Genomic DNA, 20,932 nt, shown 5'->3' with positions numbered 1-20,932 from the left:
TCATTTACCTGACTGCCCTTTTGATTTTTGGTTCAACCATCTGAGAATGAAAGAGTTGCTTTCGCCAAGTGATTTGGAATTCTAGAAATAAAAATTGTTTCTTTAAACTCTATGCAACTTCTTTGTCAAATATTGTTTCTTTACTTGGTGGCCTCTGAGGTCAAAACTAAATACAACAAATTAGAAAGCATATCTCAGTGTTCCTATTGGTCATGAGATGTGTTTTAACATTGCTTTATTTTGGACTTTTAGTTTTTAGAGTTGTATTTTCTTGTTCAACTTACTCGTTAAAAGTTTCCAAGATGGCCAGGCACAGAGACTCATGCTTGTAATTCCAGCACTTTGGGAGGCCAAGGTGGGAGGATCACTTGAGGTCAGAAGTTTAAGACTTGCTTGGACAACACAGCAATACCCTGTGTCTCCAATAGTTTTTTTTAAAAAATTAGCCAGGCATGGAGGTGCACGCCTATAGTCCCAGCTACTCTGGAGGCTGAGATGGGACCATTGCTTAAGCCCAGGAGTTCAAGGTACAGTGAGCTGTGATCCTGCCACTGTACTCTAGCCTGAGTGACAGAATGTGACCCTATCTAAAAAAAAAAAAACAAACAAAAAGAATTCCAAGATGTTTCCATCTTGATTATCTCAAGGAGTACATCTAACAGCAATGCTTAATTACAAAATGGAGCTATTCAAGGAAAAATTTTCAACCATACATAGGATTACCTTTGACCAAGTAATAAAAGCTACTTTTTATTGAGCACTTACTTTTCTAGGTACTTATTATTCCAGACATGCACACATCATCATCATCATCATCAACTCATTTAACTGGATCCTTATAAACCTGTAAAGAAGATGCTGTGTTAGTCTCATTTTTCATATGTGGAAAATGAAGCATAGAGGTGGTTAAATACATTGTCCAAAATACATCTTTCACCAGTAGTAGGATCAAGATTCAAATCCAGGAACTGACTTTAGAACTCTTGTTCTCAGTTGCCACATAGCTTTGCTCTCACAAGTAGTGAGTAACTGACATGCTTCTTGATTGTCTTGTGTTTCTGTCCAACACCCACCTGTTAAATTACCTGCATGTTTTCTCTCCCATCACTCTCTGGCTGTAGGTTAAAAGATTCTTGTTTTCCTCGTATCTCTTGATCTTGCTCCAGCTTTGTTCCAAATGTACCACCTGTTCCTTCCTCCAGAACACTGATTTTTTTGTGCATTACAGTTTAGCGAGTGCAGCTCAAGCACTGTTTGCTTCCCTCTCTTCCACATCGTAACAGCTGATTTTGTTTTCAGAATTCTAGTTACTGGCTCATGTTAGGTACTGATGGGTGACCTACTGTGTACTTAGGGAGGAATAAGTATTAAAACATTTGCCTTATGAAGGCAGGAGATGTTTTCAGTAATCTCCAGAGGAGGTGAAACAGAGTAGGGACCTTGGAACAATAAAGAGAAATCAACAGTCTAATATAGCCAACTGCCTGGCAAGATGTTGGAACCAAGGATCATCCCAAAGGATGCCACTGGCAGAAACTCTAGCATCATTCCTTAACACAAATTACATTATGCTGCCTCCATGCTTAAGACCTTTGATGACTTCTTATGTAGGCCTAGAGGATACAAGCCATAATCCCTCACTTAATTCAAGGCCCTTTCCAATTTTTATCCAGCCTAATTTTCTTTTCTTTTCTTTTCTTTTCTTTTTTTTTTTTAACCTTTCTTCATCCTTTTTTTAAATTTAATTTTACTTTAAGTTCTGATATACATGTACAGAATATGCAGGTTTATTACATAGGTATACATGGGCCGTGGTGGTTTGCTGCACCTATCAACCTGTCATCTAGGTTTTAAGCCCCACATGCATTAGTTATTTGTCCTAATGCTCTCCCTCTCCTGCCCCCTCATTCCCCGACAGGCTCCAGTGCGCGATGTTCCCCTCCCTGTGTTCATGTGTCCTCATTGTTCAACTCTTAACTTATGAGTGAAAATATGTGGTGTGTGGTTTTCTGTTCCTGTGTTAGTTTGCTGAGAATAATGGCTTCCAGCTTCATCCATGTCCCTGCAAAGGACATGAACTTATTCTTTTTTATGACTGCATAGTATCCCATGGTGTATATATGCCACATTTTCTTTATCCAGTGTAACATTGATGGGCATTTGGGCTGGTTCCAAGTCTTTGCTATTGTAATTAGTCATCCAGTCTAATTTTTATCCTCATCTCCTGATCCACTATGTTCCAGAATCACAAATGCACCTCAGAAATTCACACCCGCATTCCTTTAGATGTGATTTTCCACATGTTTTTATTCCCTGACTAGTAATTTCCCTCCATCCTTAGGTGCCCAGTTCAAATGTCATTTTCTCTGGGAAGTTTTTCATGGCTAATGTCTTCCTCCTCTTTGTGCTAGGGCAACCATTAAGTTGAACAAACAGGACTTGTTGGGGTGGGGACAAGCGAAAGAAAAGAAAATGCCACTCTTTTTCCACTGGTCATTCAAATTTGCTCTGGCAGCTCCTTTATCCCTGCCCTCTTTGTTTGAAACTAGGGTAGGTCCCAAGACTGCTAGTAGACCAAAAGAGTCATCTAGTTACTTTAGTCTCCCAGATGTCTCTGTTCAATATCAATATGATGAGTTCAGGATGACAATGCAAGCTCCAGATTTCACCCACAGCTGCTCACCTCCAGTGTAGGTCTGCTGCAGTAGAAATGGAGACAGTGGTCAGCTCCTTTTCCCTCCTCACTCACTCCCTCAACACCAAGTAGTTTCAGCTTCTTAACCCTCCAGGGCTGGATCTGGAAGAAGAAGAAGAAGGAAAGCAAGAGGCAGGTATTATTGTGAGCTGGCATTGATTTCTGGGCTGGGCAAGTGATCAAAACTGGGTTTCTATTGACTCTACCAGTAGATTCTCTGGAAATCCTCCCACTCTTTACCAAAGCTGGGGCTAACTCATCCCAAAGCATCTCTCAGGCAGGTCATGCATGCTTCCTCTCTTAGCATTGGATCTCTGGCTAATGAATACAGTATTTGTGTGCTGAGGACTCCTTGCCCCTTCACAGACCCCAGTGGGGCGGGACCTTAGACAACCTAAACTGCTTCTTGTGTGTGTGAGCTCATGCCTGGTCTTTGGTAGACACTTACCTTGAATCTATCATGAAGAGGAAAATAGTTAACTACTAGTGCAGGTCGCTTGTTTCCTAGCCACCTGCTGAACACCTCTGGATGCTGGTCCACACCCTGGGACACACAGCCCACCTTCCAGTGGCATCCTGGAAGTCCTGCACACCAGACTGGAGGTCTGGTGAAGAGAGGTGCTCCTCTTGCCCACATGCACATGGATAGGATTCTCAGGTCACAAAACACTCTCAAAAGAAATAATCTCTCTGCTGCCCAATCCCTGCCCACTTGAACCCCAAGTTTGAATGCCCTCATGTGAGTAATTAAGGTGTTTTACCACCTCTTTTGCTAGGCCCTTGTGGTTGGTCCATTGCTTCACTCTGGAAAGTACGGTAGTTGCCATCTATTTTCTTGGGGCCCCAACCAAAATCATGGCTAAACTCATTCAGTTTCAGCATTCTGCTACACCAAACATATATCTCTATGGTAGCATTTACAGCTTTGTTTTGTAGTTATTTGTGGTCTTGTCTTCCTGGTTAGAATGTATGCTTCTTAAGCTCAGGGACTGTTTCCACCATATTTGAACCCCCAGTGTTTAGCACATGATAAATTGTTATAGCTGTTAATTGAATGAATGAAAGGCTGGAAAAATATCAAGAAGATCTAGCTTATAAGGCAGGAAGATTATTTTTTAATTCAGTGATGACTTAAAGGCACTGAAAATGTTATGAATGGTACTGGAGATAGCACAATTGTTAAAACCGGCCTGGGTTCAAATCTTCACTTAACCATTTGTTAGCCACGTGGTCTTGGATAAGCTATTTGACTTCTCAGTGTCCTTGACTGTAACAGGAAAAATAATAGTATCCACCTCGTGTTGTCATGACTAAATAAGAAAAAACATGTGAAACCCTTAGAACAGTACCTGGCACATAGAAAAATCTCAGTAAATATGTGTGTTCTTCATTGAAAATGTTTGAGAACAAATAAACTCTACAAGGGAGTAAATATAGAATAAAATGAATAAAAGGCAAAGGATTGAGCTGACACCTTCAATTATGAGGAGGGGGAAATAATAGGATAGGGAAAATATGTATTTTACAAATTATGGTGTCTTCATATGTCGTTAAATCTACATCACAATCAAATGCATTCATTGATTAGGTTGGACAGAAGTATCACATGTAGTGTATAGCCTTTGGCAATCAAAAAAAACAGTTTTTATTAATGTTTCAATGCTATTTGTGATTATTAATGTAGTTTTTATTAAATTTTATTTACTAAATAAATACTGTTAAAGTATAATAGTTTTAACTACAAATGATATTTTTGTTTTAATTTTTATTTTTGAGACAGTCTGGCTCTGTCGCCCAGACTGCTGTGCAGTGGCATGATCTCGTCTCACTGCAGCCTCCACCTCCTAGGTTCAAGCGATTCTCATGCCTCAGCCTTCCAAGTAGTTGGGACTACAGCCGTGTACCACCGTGCCTGGCTAATTTTTGTATTGTTAGTAAAGACGAGGTTTCACCATGTTGGCCAGGCTGGTCTCAAACTCCTGACCTCAAGTGATTCACCTGCCTTGGCCTCAGTGCTGGGATTGAAAGTGTGACCCACTGCTCCCAGCCTATGATTTTTTTAATGCTCTTGTCAATAAAACAAGGGAATACATGGAGTAGTGAGTATGTAAACTCTCCACTGCTGATCTTAAAAATAATGTTTGACAGGGGCAAGTCAAATAGGAAAGATAAAAATGAACTATTGTCATTCGCAGTACATATTACTCTTGTCTTCTTTAGATATTTCTTTCTGTTTTTGGAGGGGTAATACCTAAACCATTTCATCTGAGCCTGTTGTTTATCTCAAGTAGGGCAGAATGATATATGACCAAATAGAGTAATTAGCTTCAGGACTTTATATGATTTGAAGAATTGCAATTATAGGTCACCAGTTTAAATCAGCCCTGGGTTGATAGAAGGCTTTACCATCTGTTGGCTTTTAGTAATTAATATGAAATAGATGTATAACACTATCAGCTTTTAATGTAGGACCTGACCTTATATTTGCTGTGCTTTTTGAAATGGGGTTGGAAAGCTGAGGAGGACTGTAAATGGTTGCAGAATTAATCTGTTCTTCTATGTCACTATCTATGTTTCTCCTCCTTTCTTTTTCCAAGTCCATGGACTTGCCTGTGTGTTTTTATGGAGAACTTCCCATGTGGAAGAAAAGGTACACCACATTCCTATCCTGCTTCTAATTACCATCAGAATTTTTATTTCCCGCAAATCCCTAAGCAGCCTTTTGTTCACTACCAAGTAGGTAGGACTTTAAATACCAATATAGTGCTACAAGTTCAAAAGCTCCCCAGAGCCCCACCCTCATTAGTAATCTCCCAGAGTAAGCAGCTTGTGTACTCAGCAAAGGAAAGTGCCTGAAACTCACTCAGTATCAAATCATCTGACATAATTGTTGTTTATAATGATTTGCCTTCTCTCACAAAACATTATATCCTTTTTCATACTTGTGTATATGATTTCTAGAATTATCAAGTATTTTTTCCAGCTGCTCCTATTCTAAAGATAAGGGGTACACTGTATCAGCTCATCATCTGCAGTTGCTAGAATAGCTATTGCTGCCATGGCAGGGCCTCTGTCGTGTGGTTGTGGGTGTTTGTTCCGCATCTAAAAACGAAAGGCACATCTTTCCTACCTGTAGTGGGGGAATGACTAATCTCAAGGAACATCTGGTGCACCAGCTCTGTGGGAATTGTCTTGGTTTTACATCAAGGATTAAAGTATATGAATTGATTTTTTTTCACTCCTTCCATTTAAGATATATAGTAACAAGATTCGGCATATCACCTTGGGCAGAACTCTCATATCCTGGAATGATACTTGCAGTGGCATGAGCACTGCATAGATACTGGATAGTAATTGATAATAATAACAAATGGTAATAAAATGATAGTTTGATAAATAATAGTAATAATAATGATAGGAGAAGCATTGATAGCATATCATGAATGCTTTCTAGATGCCAGCACTATAAGGAAGATCTTGCCATCCAGTTTTATATCTACAGTAGATGAACACGGCGTGTCTGTAAAAACCCTGGATGCTCAGTGCTCAATTTTCCTTAGTCACTCTTGAAACATCTGGGCAAATCCATCAAAGTCATCTCTTCCCAACTACTCAAATATTCATCCTGCAATCTGAGAAGATTCTTAATTTTAAGTTGAAAGAAAAACATTAGATGTAAGTTTTCAGAGGGTCAGCCTGGAAATGTTGCAGCTGCCTGTTTTCCACGAATTGTCATTAAGAGAACAGCTGCAAAGGTCAGTGAAGCGCGTCGCAGAGAATCCAGGGACAATTGATTTGGAAAGAGCTGTGAGCAGGGCTTTTTGTTTTTACTTTTTTGGTTTCCTCATCCTTTACTAGTACCCCATGAAGCAGTATTTCTGAATGGATCAATATGCCATGGAAGTGAATATTGGTCTGGCAGCCGCTTCATTTTGTTTGTTTACTCTCATCTTTGGTGACAGCCAAAATTTTTATTTTGAAAGCATGAATCATCCCTGAACACTTGGAGTGTGTGTGTGTGTGTGTGTGTGTGTGTGTGTGTGTGTGTTCAAAAGAAAAAGAGTGCTTTTCTCACTCACTGTTAATAAATGTTTATATCTGCTCAGCTATCCTGGTTACCCTCAGCTTGCAAAGGGATAAATCACTGGCTTCTGTCAACTCTGGAATTGACCTGCAGATTAAATGCAGATCACTGTGAGATAGGTGCTGTTCCATATATTTTTTTTTATTTTTAAGAAATCTTCCCACTCTGATTGCTGTGCCTGCACCTGCTAATCTTTTTCTATTTATTACCCTAGTTCATTGTGTGGATAGCAAAGAATTCCAGACTACCTTTTTTATGCTTTTGTGTCAACTTGTTTTGAGAGGTAAATCAGCACTAAATGTCTGATTATTCTTTTACGAAGATTTGTCCTTTAGAATAGGCTGTGATTTGTTCACATGTATTTAAAAGAAATTTCATTTAAAAAAAAATTTCTTAAGTTTTGCAAACTTATATCAAGAGCTTGGAGTAACTAAGTTACTGAATTTAGAAGGGTTGTATCTTAATGTTTCCTCTATTACTACTTTGAATTTGACTGCCTCCACTTTATCACATTTACTATTGATAAATATCTAGTAATAAAGATTTTTTTTTCTAGTTTAACAAACACCAAAAGGCCCTAATAAAGACAACAGACGTTAGGTAAATCAACAACTCATTAAGCGGAAGCATTAAGTCTGAACAGGAGAGTCTATTAATTTTCTGTTGTTCCTGTACCTTATGTACTTGCCAAATTCATTGTCCCAGTGGACACTAGGCAAGTCTCCAGTCCTGAATAAGAACTGCATCTTTCATTCTGGCCTTCTGCTGTCACCCCTCTAGTACTGTTGTCACAAATTGCTGAACCATCAATGGAGAAAAAAGGTCATTATATCCAAATTGTGAAAAAAATGTAAATTAATTTGTCTGAAAAATTTAGTCTTAACACAAGTTAAGGCTAATAAAAAAAATCTAAGATAAATTACTAAAGGGAAGATCACACTCAAGGTAGAATTCACCTTTTAACCTACTTTTTAGGAATATAATCCTCTGGCACAGCAATGCTATCATACCTAATTCATCTTCCACGCAGTGTTCAATTGGGCACCTCAGAAAAAGGTTTCAACAGTTCACTTGTTGGTCTTATGTTCTGACAATATACATGACAAATAAGAGAAAATCAGATTTACTTTCCAGAAATGTGCTTTGCATTTTCGCTCTACTGGAAACTATCTAGTGTGTAACTTGAGGGATTTGAGTGCTGGCTTTCAAATGAGGATAAACCTGAGCTCAGTAAGACTTGTGGCTAGCCCATGTTCCCATGTCTTTTTTCATTAAGAATCAGAATGTTAACTATGATTTCCTGGCCAGATTCCAGCATGGTTAATTGCATGCTGTCTACCTAAATTCCGTTTGCTTGGGATGTTCTTCGCTTTGGATCGTATTGCTCTTATTGTCACGTTTCCCCCAAGAGGTGGGTACATGATATTGTAGAATGAGCCAGAATATAATTTGTTAAGCTAATAAGAGTACTTTGGGGATGAAGGGTTAAATGTAAGTAGTGTGCTTTTCACAATTTCCCCCCAATGAGGCCTATTTGTACAGTAATTAATGTGGAATAACATTAGTGAAGCATGGAAATGAGCCAGATTGCCATGACAAGAGTGGCAATAGCACAGAAACAACTAATTTTGATAATTTATACAGAAAATAATCATTTAAACAAATATGCAAAAGCTCCCTGCCTAATGCATCTTTTGTCTTATTTGTTTTTTTGGTCTGAAGCTGACACATTCAATCACTAATTAACACAATATTCAGTAGGTGAAATTTATTCCAAATGAACATTAAAAACCTGGTTACATTTTCTGTCATCTTTGTACCTAGCATGACACCTAGCACAATAACTTGCATAGTGACATTCATTCATTAAAGTAAGATTTGTTAAATGAATGAATGCAGATGGGGGCAAAAAAAATCAGGAGGGAAATAGTGTTTACAAATTTCCTAAGATTCAGCAATCTTTAGAGTAGGCACGTTCCCTGCAGTATTTAATCTAATGCTCACTATTATCCCCATTTCACAGATGAAAAAACAGAGGCTTGGAGTGCCAAATGGCTTCCCCAAAATCAAACAGCTTTAATTTTCAAAGCCAGGTCTATTTTACTATAAATCCCAACCCTTTCACACCATGTTATCTTGCAGCCTCCCACACTGTACCTGGCATCTTTGCCCTTAATTTGAGGAGGCAAGTCTGAAAGCCTCCAACACTGTGAAAGTCAAGTTGATCCCCAAAGACAAAGTTAACAACTGCCCAATGGAATTTTACATTGTTATTCCTGCCTCTCATTACTCCAATTCAAATCTGTCACTGTTGCCATTTTAGTCATAACTATTGCCACAATAGTAATTATACCCTTGTCACAAAATATACCATAAATTGAATCTTTAAAAATCTTAGTACAAAGTAGTTCAAATGTGAGTGTTTAATGAATCCAAAATTAATGAGAAAAAAAGCACTCTTTAAACTCCCTAAAATTTACTCACTATGGTTGAATCTATTGTGTTGACCAGAGAAAATGCACTTCAGCCCTCCTGCACCTGGACTGTATTTATAGCCAAGTTTTCAGTATTTTAACTGGCATTAAATTACCTAGAAATTGAATGCGTGGAAGATGATAGAAATTTATTTTGCCTCATGAGAGAAATCATTCTCTATTTTAATTTTTCTTTTAATATAGCACAAAAAGTCTATACCTTTAAAGTCTGTTGAACTGGTATGTAGGAGATATGTATTTCTGTATGAACAGCTATAGCATAGTAGAAGACTTGAAAAACACAATGATACATAGACTATAAACTAGTCAATTTCCAACTGCTCTAGCACACATCTCACTTTAATACAGAAATTCCTATACCAATATATTTTATTTCCAGCCAGACAGTGGCTAATTTATGGCTCTGCCAACAATGCCATTTTAATTAATTTTATTCATCTTATTTCTCTTTCCTCTGTTCCTCATATCTCATCTGTTTGCATTGCCTAGATTTTAATTAAAAAACCTCTCCTCTCTAAGGAGCAATCTGAAGTGGCAAAAATAATCACTTAAAATATTACAGTCATTAAAAAATTGGCTGTGGTGGAAGCCATGCATTTTCAATTTTCCTACAAATGATGTTTTAGCTTCCTTTTAAAGCGTACTTTGTAGCTGAATTGTCTGCCACCAGCCAGCTTGGCTATCAAAAATGGTCTTCCAGCTGGGTGGGCTGAGTGACAACTCCTTAATGGAGGAAATGGATGGCTCTCTGCTCATGTGGAGGGGAAGGCATACCAGGCAGATTTCATTCCATCTGCCACCAGCTCTCTGCAAGCTGGCATTGTCCAAATGCCCAATATCCTCATTCCAACAAAAAGGATAGCATCAAAAAATTAATGGTAAGGTTACAGATGCCTGAAAGAAGCATCAGGGTCATTAGACCCCAGGGAGATCATATAAGAGGTGCCTTGGTGTTCATCTTTGATGAAAACCTAATAAAACAATGGTGGAGGCAATTGTAAGCCCTTTTACAAGTACAGAGGTGAAGTCATTAACATTTTCAGGAGAACATAGGGAGGAACCTTAGAAAAATGCTATCCTGAATTGTGGCCAAGGACTTGTTATATTGAGGAATTCGCACTGATGTTTCCTGTTGATGATTTTCTGAATGGCAAATTCTTGTCACTTAGTTGCACTGTGTTCTGCTTGTCAAGTAAAGGAAATCCATCCAGTGGCAAAGGAAAATATTTTTGATTGACAAAGAGAAACACATAAGAACTATACTTAAGGGACTTTAGAAATCGGAAATCTAATAGTACTTAGAAGTTTAAAGTGTATGTCATTGATTAGTGCTAAAATAATGAAACAAGTACAAATAATTATAATTAATATAATAATCAATGTATTCGGAGTGCTAGAAATAGAAGTAAAAATTTAGAACCAGCTGCAGAATTTATACCTTTATTTTACCCAAAATAAATGCTTAGTTGCTTGATATATACTCACCATATGTCAGTCAAAAACTGTTACTCAGGAAGTCACATGTGATTTATAATCATCTGCTGAAGAAAACCTGGTAGATTTTCATGATGCTTAAAATAGTCCTGAATTCCAAAATATTCTTGTTTTTCTCATATCAAGAGCTCATGTATCTTACGAAGTTACACATTTAATTGGTTTTAAGGTAGTTTAGATTTTAATTGTTATTGCATATAAATGATAAAAGTTTAAATAGATGTTGTATAAAAATAGCTGGGTATTAAAATCGAGACCAGTTTTCTAAAATTCTTTTCATTTTCAATGCATGTTTCATGTGGATTTTTAACATAGTAGATCAATGTTATACAATGCAAACTTACCTGTAAGAAAAGTAGCATCAGACATGTTGCATTAAGTTTTTCTCTTTTAGGAGAATATTTGGTAACCTGCCATTTGGAGGAGGACTTTTAAAGTTCTAATTAATGGTTCAGTTGAATGAATGTTTGTAATATTTTTACCTATTGTTTTGTGGGACATATTCCATGCATGTTACTAAAGCTTTTAAACTGATCTGAATAAAAAAGAATTTTAATGACTATTCTTAAGAAAAATAGTTTAAAATAGATTGAAATGCTCTTCTATTTTCCATCACCTTTGCTAGGCATGTGGAATGTAATAGCATATTTTTGAAAAAAATACATATATTCAGAAATAATGATTATTTTATAGCACCTTGAAGTTTCAAAATGCATTTTCTTATACGTTATTTGAGCTGCTAACAACACCTCTAGCAAATAACTATTATTGGTTTTGTTCTACAGCCTGAGCAATTGAGGGCTAGAGGGGTTAAATAGCTTGTGCAAAACTATGGAGCCATTAAATAGAGAAATTGTATTTCAACATGCTTTCTAATCCCAATCCTCAAACTCCTTGAGGGATTTCATTCCTTATCATCTTGATTGTTTTTGGTTTCCAGTTTTTCTTCTTTTCCACTCTTGATTTCTTCAGTTCATGTAGGTGCTGAAGTAATTGAGTTATGGGGGAAAGCTCAAGCAATGCCTAACCAAGGAAGCCATGGATTCCCATTTAGAGCCATAAATGCAGATAGAAAGCAAGCATACATTTGTAGTTTGGAGAGCATCTAGGAAGTGGGCGAATTCCAAGACATCGAGCCTGCTGTGACCAATCCTAAAACAGAATTAACATGAAATATTAACTTACCTTGTACTTGATTTAGGGATTCTCAGAATGAGAACCCTAAACTGGCCCCTTCCCTGGGTAAGGCTCCAAAATACGGGGCCTATGATTATCAACTTCTTAGAGAGAAATGAAGACTCAGTATGCCCATTGTTCTCAAATAGCTCAGGAATTCACTGGTTTCATCAAGATTATCCCCCGTTTTACAGGCCCAGTATACTACTGGCCAGTATATCCTTAAAAGAGCATTTTATCACTGCAAACCTTGAGAATGCTGGGTTCTATTCAGAATGGCAGAGGCAGAAATCATATCTTGATCTCCTTAACATGGTGGGGAGCAGAGCAAGCCATCTGTAGCTGTGTGGGTTCTCTGCATCTCCAGACTCTGCTGCCTAGAGAGTGACAGTCCCATCTTGCTAAGAGATAGGGAATATCCAGTCACCTCCCGCTGAGGGATGGCTGCTTCCTTTGGGTGTGTCACAGCCTTTCTTTGGTAATATGTCACTGTATTAAGACTCTGAAGAAGAGTCTATTCAAAGGGCAATACTTCGCCCTCCTCCACACCCAAAAGTCGTGTATTATGCTTATCAAGTATTATGTACCATAGGTAATTTTATGTGTTAAACTTTGATAGGACTGGCAGCACAGTAGGTTTATGTACACCAACATCACCAAAAACACATGAGCAATGTATCTGACTGAAACATTGTTATGTGGTACATGACTCTACATGTCTTAGAAAATCATGTTATATATCTCAAACATACACAATAAATTTATCTTTTTTTAAAAAAAAATAATTACCTGAAAAGATATTTCCATGTCATTCACTCATTCACTTGTTGAACTATTCAACACATAGTTTTTAATGCCTGCTATATGCCAGGCACTGTGCTAAGACCTGGAATATAACAAGGAACAAAATGGACATTGTCCCTGCCCTACAGAACTCATAGTCCCTGGGCTTGACTGACATGTTCTGTCCAAGGGGTTTGTTCATCTCTGTTTCATTTTAAGAGTATATAAAACTTAAAAGAATATTTGATGTTTCATGTATAGCATTTCTCTTTTGATTTCTTTTTATTTTTTAGCTTTCCATGAGCAGCCCCAAGCATTTCTCTATATATGACTTATTACCAAAAAATATTAATGAAAACTTATAATAATTTTTAAAGTAAATAACATTTATTGCCTCCAAAGTTTGATCTTGTCTTTATGCTCTTCAAGCTGAAAAAATACATATATCATTAGAAAAAGTACCACAAGAAATATATTTTCTTTATTTTTTTATGTGTTCTTTTGGGGATTAACAAAGTTCATAGTTTCCCAGTTTCTCTCTTGGGACAGCATGCACTTCTTATGTCTGGTCAGAAACTTTTACTCAGAAACTGGCTGAGAATATATTATTATATCTGGGTTTACTTTGACCTTTTCTGCATTGCATGTTTAGATTAGCTGGCTGTTCTACTCGGATTCCATTTACAGATAAATTGTGAGAGATCTGAATGGCAAGTAAGAAATATATGGAATATTGAAAAGGTCAGTGCTATTTAGCCCATAACCACAGAATTTAAAATACATGACAAGTCATTATCAGATTTCATTCCCACAATAAGGACAGTGGTAAAAATGGGAAATTATTCCAATTAAAATATTCTTGTTTTATATTGAAGACAGAGATGGCAAAGCTCAAATGCCCTCTTGACTCCTTTTTTGTGATAACTTAATGGGTTAGAAAGAAATTGTAATTGAATTAAACCAGGCAAAAAAAGAGGTAACAAGCTCTTTTGATTTGAGTCCATCATAGAGGAACTAATATAATGACTTTTCTAAAAACTCTAATTATTCCTGAGTAAGACAGATACAGTTACAAAACCAATTCAACAGCCACCCCATGCTCTCTTTTCATCTACAGCATAGCTGTCAGTCAGATGGGAACTCCATTTATTTCCATGGAAATGAAGGCAGCGAGTTCAATTTTGCCACCACCCGGGATGTAGATCTTTCCACAGAAGATATTCAAGAGCAATGGTCAGAAGAATTTGAGAGCCAGCCCACAGGGTAAGTAATTGCTATCTCCCATGCTGTGTATGTAGCATTTACATTTATTCTACTGGACATGTTTTAAATGCATATTGTTAAATGGCAAAAGCATACTTAGATCAATACTGATGATTCTTATCATAGACAAGCCGAAGAGGTACACTTACCCTAAAGATTCTAAGTTTATAACTAGTTTTGCATATCAAAAGTTTGTAATTCCAAATACTTTTAACTTCACTTGACTCACTTATATCTCATTTTAGTTTATTCAGGTTCTACTGGGAGAAAGGTATTTTTTCAATGTTTATAGAATACAAAATCTTTCCACTACTGTTATACTGAGATTTTCATTTGCCTTCCTGGAGTCTGAGATTTATAGATGCTGCTACCTGATTTTCATTGGAATGTGTTTTGATCTATAAAAGTTGTTTAGGGGACGAAGTTTATATTTGAGAGATGTATAAAGGAGGAATTTGGGACTGAGATTGAAATAGAGGAGACCTGAAGCAGTGAGCATTGTTTGATGGTGGTGTTTTCTTGCTTTTCTGAGCTGTGTGCCGCCTTCTGGGTCCTAAGTCCCTAAGACATATCCTACTAATTGGGCAGCACTTTCAGAAGTCCAAGTTGAAAAAAACATTAATAGGTTTTAGAGACTCAAAACCCATAAGGTGGTATGAATTGGAGGTAAATTTATGTTTTCTAACACTATGATAAGGATGAATGAAATTAACATAAAATATAATTTCATAATGAATATGAAATAGCAGTAATTTATCTGTTGACTGTGAGAAACTTTTCCAGAATACAACATTTGAGGTATAGTCGTGTCACTCTGATCTCAACAAATTAAATCGAAATGGATTAAACTTCGAAGTCCCTGAGTGGCGAGATGGCTAATATTGCTCTTTTGGGCCCCCTGCCCTATGCATTGCCCAAGAACCTCATTCAGACCCAATAAGATGCATCCATTCCCTCTCCCAGAAAGGCCCCTCTTTTTTAGCTTGTTGTATCCTCAAAGCTTGTCTATGAAAGAACACAAAAATTCTGACCCTCAGCTTGAGACATACCACTGCAGTGACCCTTTGCTGCCACAATGGAGCCTTTCACTGTCAAATGCTGAATTTCTACTGCAGCTGACCCAGCCCTGCTCCTCCTTGCCTCAGGGAAGTGGCTCAGGTCCAGCCTATGGCAAAGGCCAGGCTAAGCCTCTGCAGAAGACTGAGACTCCACCCCTCAGGACCTATTGACCTGTGCAGGCTAAGCACCAAGGCTCAGTCCTTTAGCCAGCAAGGACTTCCCCTTCTGACATTCCTAACACCTTGAAGTTCCATGTGCAGTGCAGGTCCTGTGTCTCCTTGAGACACCAGAAACCACTGTTTCTCTTTCTAGCCTCTAGGATCTCCCCAAGGTCAGGCTGGGGAGACCCTTGAGGGAAAAAATAGAAACAATGGTTTCTGGTTCCTTTTCAGCCTTCTAGCCCTTAAAAAAGACACAGTCCACTCCCCTCCCAGATCAAAGAGCTTTGGTGGAGTCCAGAGCTTTGACAATGCACAGAAGGCTTTCTACCTATCTTCTGGAGATAAAAGATCACCAGCATATCAGTTCTTTCTGACTGCTGATTAAAAAAAAAAGACCGGTTCAACTCCCTTTCCTAGTTACGGAGCTTGATGAGGGGATCCGAATGTTGAGGCACAAGAGACTCATTTACTCCCATGCTTTCATCCCTCCATGCTAATTCCATTCATATACCAGGGATAAATCACCCCCTTCAGGGAGTCACAGAGCTCCTGGGGACTCAGATGCTATTTCCCAGTGTTACCAGCCCCCATCCCATTAAAGTAGAGAAGAGACGCATTTCCTCCCCAGGAGTACCATTCTGATACCCACATAAATACCAATCTGTCCCTCTCTCCCCTCCTCCCTCTCCCTGTCCTCCTCCGCTCTGCATCTCTCTCCCTCTCTGTGTGTGTGTCTGCATCTTCCAAGGAAACTCAATGTTTTAAATGTAACTTGCTCTTATTGTTTGGCGGGGGGGAAGTAAAATGTATTTTTACCTATGGCCTTCATGCCAGCTGTTTTCTCTCCCAGAATGCCTCCTGTCTTCTTAGCCTATTGTACGTCAGAGCCTGTCTATAAAATGACACAAGAAATGCCTTAGTAAGGGAATGAATAGTCCATTCAGCTCTCTATGAGTAACACTTGTGGAGACTTGGTACAAAAACTTGGAAAACCTCTCCATGAAGTAAGCTTGGAAAGGAATTGACTTGATATTAGAAAAAAAAAAGCATAGTTTAGAAGATTAATGTACTAGTCCAGAAACATAGCTGGCAAAAAAAAAATGTATATATATTCCAATTAATAGATCAGACATCCTGCTTTCTTAGAGCACAAATAATCTAAGAGAATTTTTGGCTACAACTAAATCAGTCATCCCCCCAAACAAACAAACAAACGAATGAAAAAGAACTGAAAGTATTTATGCCTGAAAAAAGAGCTGAAGTCCATATAGACACAGAGGAACGTCAGAGGAGAGTCCATCAACCAAATGACTCAGGTGGTTTTATTTATGCTCGTTGGCCATTTCTCAGAACTGAAGATGGACCAGGGTTTTTGTCACAGTTAAGAAGCTGGTACTTCCAGGCCATGGCATTGTCAGCAAGTTTCTGTTCCAATAAGATGTAATAACGTGCTTGACAAAAGCACCTGTGCCACTCTGATTGCTCTGCAGTTAATTCATCTAAATTCTAAACGCGGTGTTAACTCTTCTAGCAGCCACACCTTTGGTTTATTTGTGGCTTTTGCCCCAGGAAGTCAGGCCATAGCACCAGAATTACTTCACTCATGCTGTCATCTGGTGGCCCAGCCATGAAGTTGGCATTATGTTATAAAGGTATAAAAGGATAATGAGAAGTCCTATTTTCTGTGTTTTGAGTGATGATAAAAATGATAATTTAATTCATAGTGTTTTGTGTGCTCATATGTGTTGGGAGTGGGGAAGTCCACACTCCCACCTGGTCCCAAATGTTGCTTTATTGGTCCAGGAAAGAATGCTGCTATAATAATTTTTAACCACAGATGCAATTTTTTTAAAAAGGTTACAAAATCAAATTAACGTGAAGCATTTTTACTTGGGGTAAGAGCTGACAAAGAGAAACGTTAAGAATTTGGTAGTGAAATTCATAATGTGTTCTGTTTTCTCTCCTGAGTCTATCGAATACTTGTCTCGTTCTTCTTTTATCCACCGCCACCCACACAAACAATTTATCATTGTAAGCTCATCTGCAAAAATAGACAGAAAACAGAGATGGCAAATTCTCACTCGTTCAAGGGTAGCCAATTGAATTGACTGAATTCTGCTCTGAGTTCACTTTTTTAAGAAAGAAAAAAATTATTAATGTGAACATTATACTTTCATCTCTTTAACAATATTTTTATTCCATACGTATTATGAGAGAGACAAAAGAGTATGCAGTCCTCTGTAATAATATTTCCAAAAGACTTAATATGAATGGCAAGGAAGAAAAGAGAGCCAGTAAGCCATTATGGCTTTTTTGGGAAACCACTTTCCAATTATGCATATTTTCCCACCATTTGGATTGAAGTATTTTATCTCAGATCACAGGATGCAAGAGCTGTTTGCCTTTCACATCACTAAGCTGTCCCAAATCTGATGTTGATAGGTTAATTTTTTTAAAGTGGGATTTTAAAGTTGTTGTTGTTGTTTTCTTTTTCCTAAAGAAGACACATCTGTTACTTCAGCAAGGGAGAAGATACAGTGATACAGTGATAATTAATAGATACAGTGATAATTTATGCGAATCTTTCTGAACTTTGGCTTAACCTTACAAACGCATCATTTAATTAGCACCTACCACATCTCACTTAGCTGAGGCTGTCTTTAGATGGGAAGGGGCTTTATAGAACATTGCTATAACATGGAATTTGTATATTTGCCTTTCATCCCAAATATAAACATTCAAACACCTTTTTTAAAAAAATCTGTTTTGCTGCTATTACCACAATATTCATGCTAAAGAGAAATTCCACAAATGTAATGAATATAATCTGGAGTCAAAACAGCATGCTCCAGTCTTCCCCACCTGCCCCAAATCCTTGAAAATGACAGAAAATGAGCAAACAAATCTATAATGACACTAAAAAACAAGAAAGTGACCCATAGTTGGGCCAGAGAAAGAGAGGAGGGATCTGTGATGGAAGCGGGAAGACGATAGCCCAGAACACATGTTGAATGAGACACTTACAAAAGGCATCTCAGTTTTGCTTCAGGTCATAGATGCTACACACAGGAATCAGAGTGGGGCTACAAGGACTGCTAAGCAGGTGAACCCCTCACTACACCTACTTTTTTTTTTTTCTTTGTTTTCTTTTTGAGACAGATTCTCACTCTGTTGCCACGGCTGGAGTACAGTGGTGTGATCTCAGCTCTCTGCAACCTCTGCCTCCTGGGTTTAAATGATTATCATGTCTCAGCCTCCCCAGTAGCTGGGATTACAGGCATGAGCCACCACACCCAGCTAATTTTTTGTACATTTGGTAGAGATGGGATTTCACTATATTGGCCAGGCTGGTCTCAAACTCCTGATCTCAAGTGATCTGCCTGCCTTGGCCTGCTAACGTGCTGGGATAACACCCATGAGCCACCGTGCCTGGCCCTCACTACACCCACTTCTAAGCATAGACTTCTACCCAGGAACGAGCAGTGAATGTGGACACATAAAATGGAGAAGCAGGACATTGTGCCCCCATGGGAATCCTCACCCAAGGGCACATCTGCCCTGATCAGTGGGCATTTTTTCACTGAAACTAAGAGAGAATAGCAGATACGAATTTGAGCAAATAATCTAAATCACCAAATCTAAGAAAAACTGCCTCCAAGTTAAAAAAAAAGAAAAAGAAAAAAAAAAAAAAGCATTGAACTAAAGAACTGGGAACCAAGTAAGTAAAAGGAAGTAGCAAAATAAACCAAAGGAGATTGTATAAGAAGCATAATTAATATCCTCAGAAGGATAAGAGCGTATACTGAATTTGTGAAACTTGAACAAATTTTATGAGGAAGAAACAATTAGAGATGCGAGAAATGAAAATATGTGATTGTTGAAACAAGTTTAATGGATTTTTTTTCCTGAATGTCAGTATAGGCAGAGCTAAAGAACTAATTAGTGAGCTGGAAATTTGAGTCTTGAAATGTTATTTCATTACAGAAAAAGAGATGTTAAGTATGGAGAGAAAGTGGCAATTCCAACATTATAAATAATAGGAATTAAAGAAGCCAGAAGGAATACATGGAATGAAATATTCAAATAAATCATTTTAAAAAGTTCCCAAGATTGAAAAGAGGAGAAGAAGGAGGAGGAAGAAGAGGAGGAGGAGGAGGAGGGGCAGGCGAGAGGAGGAGGAGAAAGTGGCTATGAGTGAAAATGTTTAGCAAGATGAATGGAAAAGTACCCAGTCATAGGTAATCAGGGAGAAATTTTAGAACATCAATAAAAGAAAATTCTAAAGCTTCTAGGTAAGATTTATTTTACTTTCCTTGGTAGCATTAAGCATTTTTTTAAGGAAGCAGTTGTCTTAAAGTTCTGAAAATTATTTGAGTTGTAAAATTCCTTTTCTAGCCAAATATCAAGTATTAGGGAAAAATAAAAACTGTTATAGACACAGAGGATTCAGAAAGTTTACCACACTCTCTGAAAGAATTGCTGCAAGATATATTCCTGGAGATATTCAAGAAAGAATAGCCAACAAGTAAAAGAGTAAAACTTGTAGTTCAGTCTAAAGAAGAATGGATTATTTGAAAACTTTTATAAAAACTTGGAATTAAAACCCGGAAGAGTGTAACATGAAAAGAATAGAAGGTGGCTGACAGGAAGAGAAGCAGAATAAGGAAATAAAATCCTGCCAAAGTTCTTAACCTGTTTAGAGTGAAGATAAAGCTCTTGGTTAACTCTTGATACTAATAGAAAGCTTTAAATAAAAGCCAGACAGAGGTTACAAAACTTCTAAAGCATTAGGTTAACATTAGAACAAAGAAGATGTAATTCAACAAGTGTCAGAAAATAGTAAACAATAAAATACAGAGTAAATAGAAAATAGAAAACAATTTTTGTCAGAAACTAATTCAAATATATCAGTAATGTGATAAAATAGAGTGAGTTATATTCACTTATTAAATGAGATTCTCACAGTAAGTTTTGAAAAATGAGCTGTATATTTACCCTTATCAGAGACTTAAACTAAAATAACAAAAGAAATTGAAAGTCAAAGAGGAACTAATATACCAGGCAAATGTAGCAGAAGCAGCAAGGAGGTATATTAAAATAAGATAGAATTCAGATTTCAGCATTAAAAGGACCAAAAAGGGATTTTTTTTTTTTTTTTTTTTTAAACAGACTTTTGCTCTGTCGCCAGCCTAGAGTGCAATGGCACAATCTCGGCTTGCTGCAACCTCCGCCTCCTAGATTGAAGTGATTTTCCTGCCTCAGCCTCCCGCAAAAAGGGATGTTTCATGCATCAGTACATGTAGAGCACTTTGCACAAAGCATAGTGCATAATAAACAAGTTAAAAATTAGTTATTATTCAAAACATAACTATTATCAGTAATATGATATGGCCAAAGTGGTGCTCAAAAGAAAATTATGCTAATACTAACTAATTAATGAGATATAAAAGGTTAAACACAAAGTTCAACAGCCAATGAAACCTAAATCATTCTCTAAATAAACAAGAAATATGTCATTGGGAAAAAAAGCAATATTAATTAAAATGGTAATTGGATATGTTCAAAAACCATGCAAGTGCTAAAATGGGTCAGAGAAAATTTGTTGCAAGCTTTTTTTTTTTTTTTTTTTTTTTTTTTTTTTTTTTTTTTTTTTTTTTTTTTTTTTTTTTTTTTTTTTTTTTTTTTTTTTTTTTTTTTTTTTTTTTTTTTTTTTTTTTTTTTT

General features: G+C 37.3%; 1 protein-coding gene across 1 annotated transcript in view; it reads left to right on the top strand.

Moving 5' to 3' along the window:
• Positions 1 to 20,932, top strand: part of RELN (reelin) — a 288,489-nt gene that overhangs the window by 51,338 nt on the left and 216,219 nt on the right. Inside the window, exon 7 of the mRNA XM_017523146.1 lies at positions 13,845 to 13,990. Within this exon, the coding sequence (XP_017378635.1) occupies positions 13,845 to 13,990 (146 nt within the window). The remainder of the gene's footprint in view (positions 1 to 13,844; positions 13,991 to 20,932) is intronic.

Source organism: Cebus imitator, unplaced genomic scaffold (assembly GCF_001604975.1).
Source record: "Cebus imitator isolate Cc_AM_T3 unplaced genomic scaffold, Cebus_imitator-1.0 Scaffold26, whole genome shotgun sequence".
In the NCBI taxonomy this organism is placed as follows: domain Eukaryota; kingdom Metazoa; phylum Chordata; class Mammalia; order Primates; family Cebidae; genus Cebus; species Cebus imitator.
The sequence above is the reverse complement of the archived record's forward strand: the minus strand, read 5'-3'. Positions and strand labels throughout refer to the sequence as shown.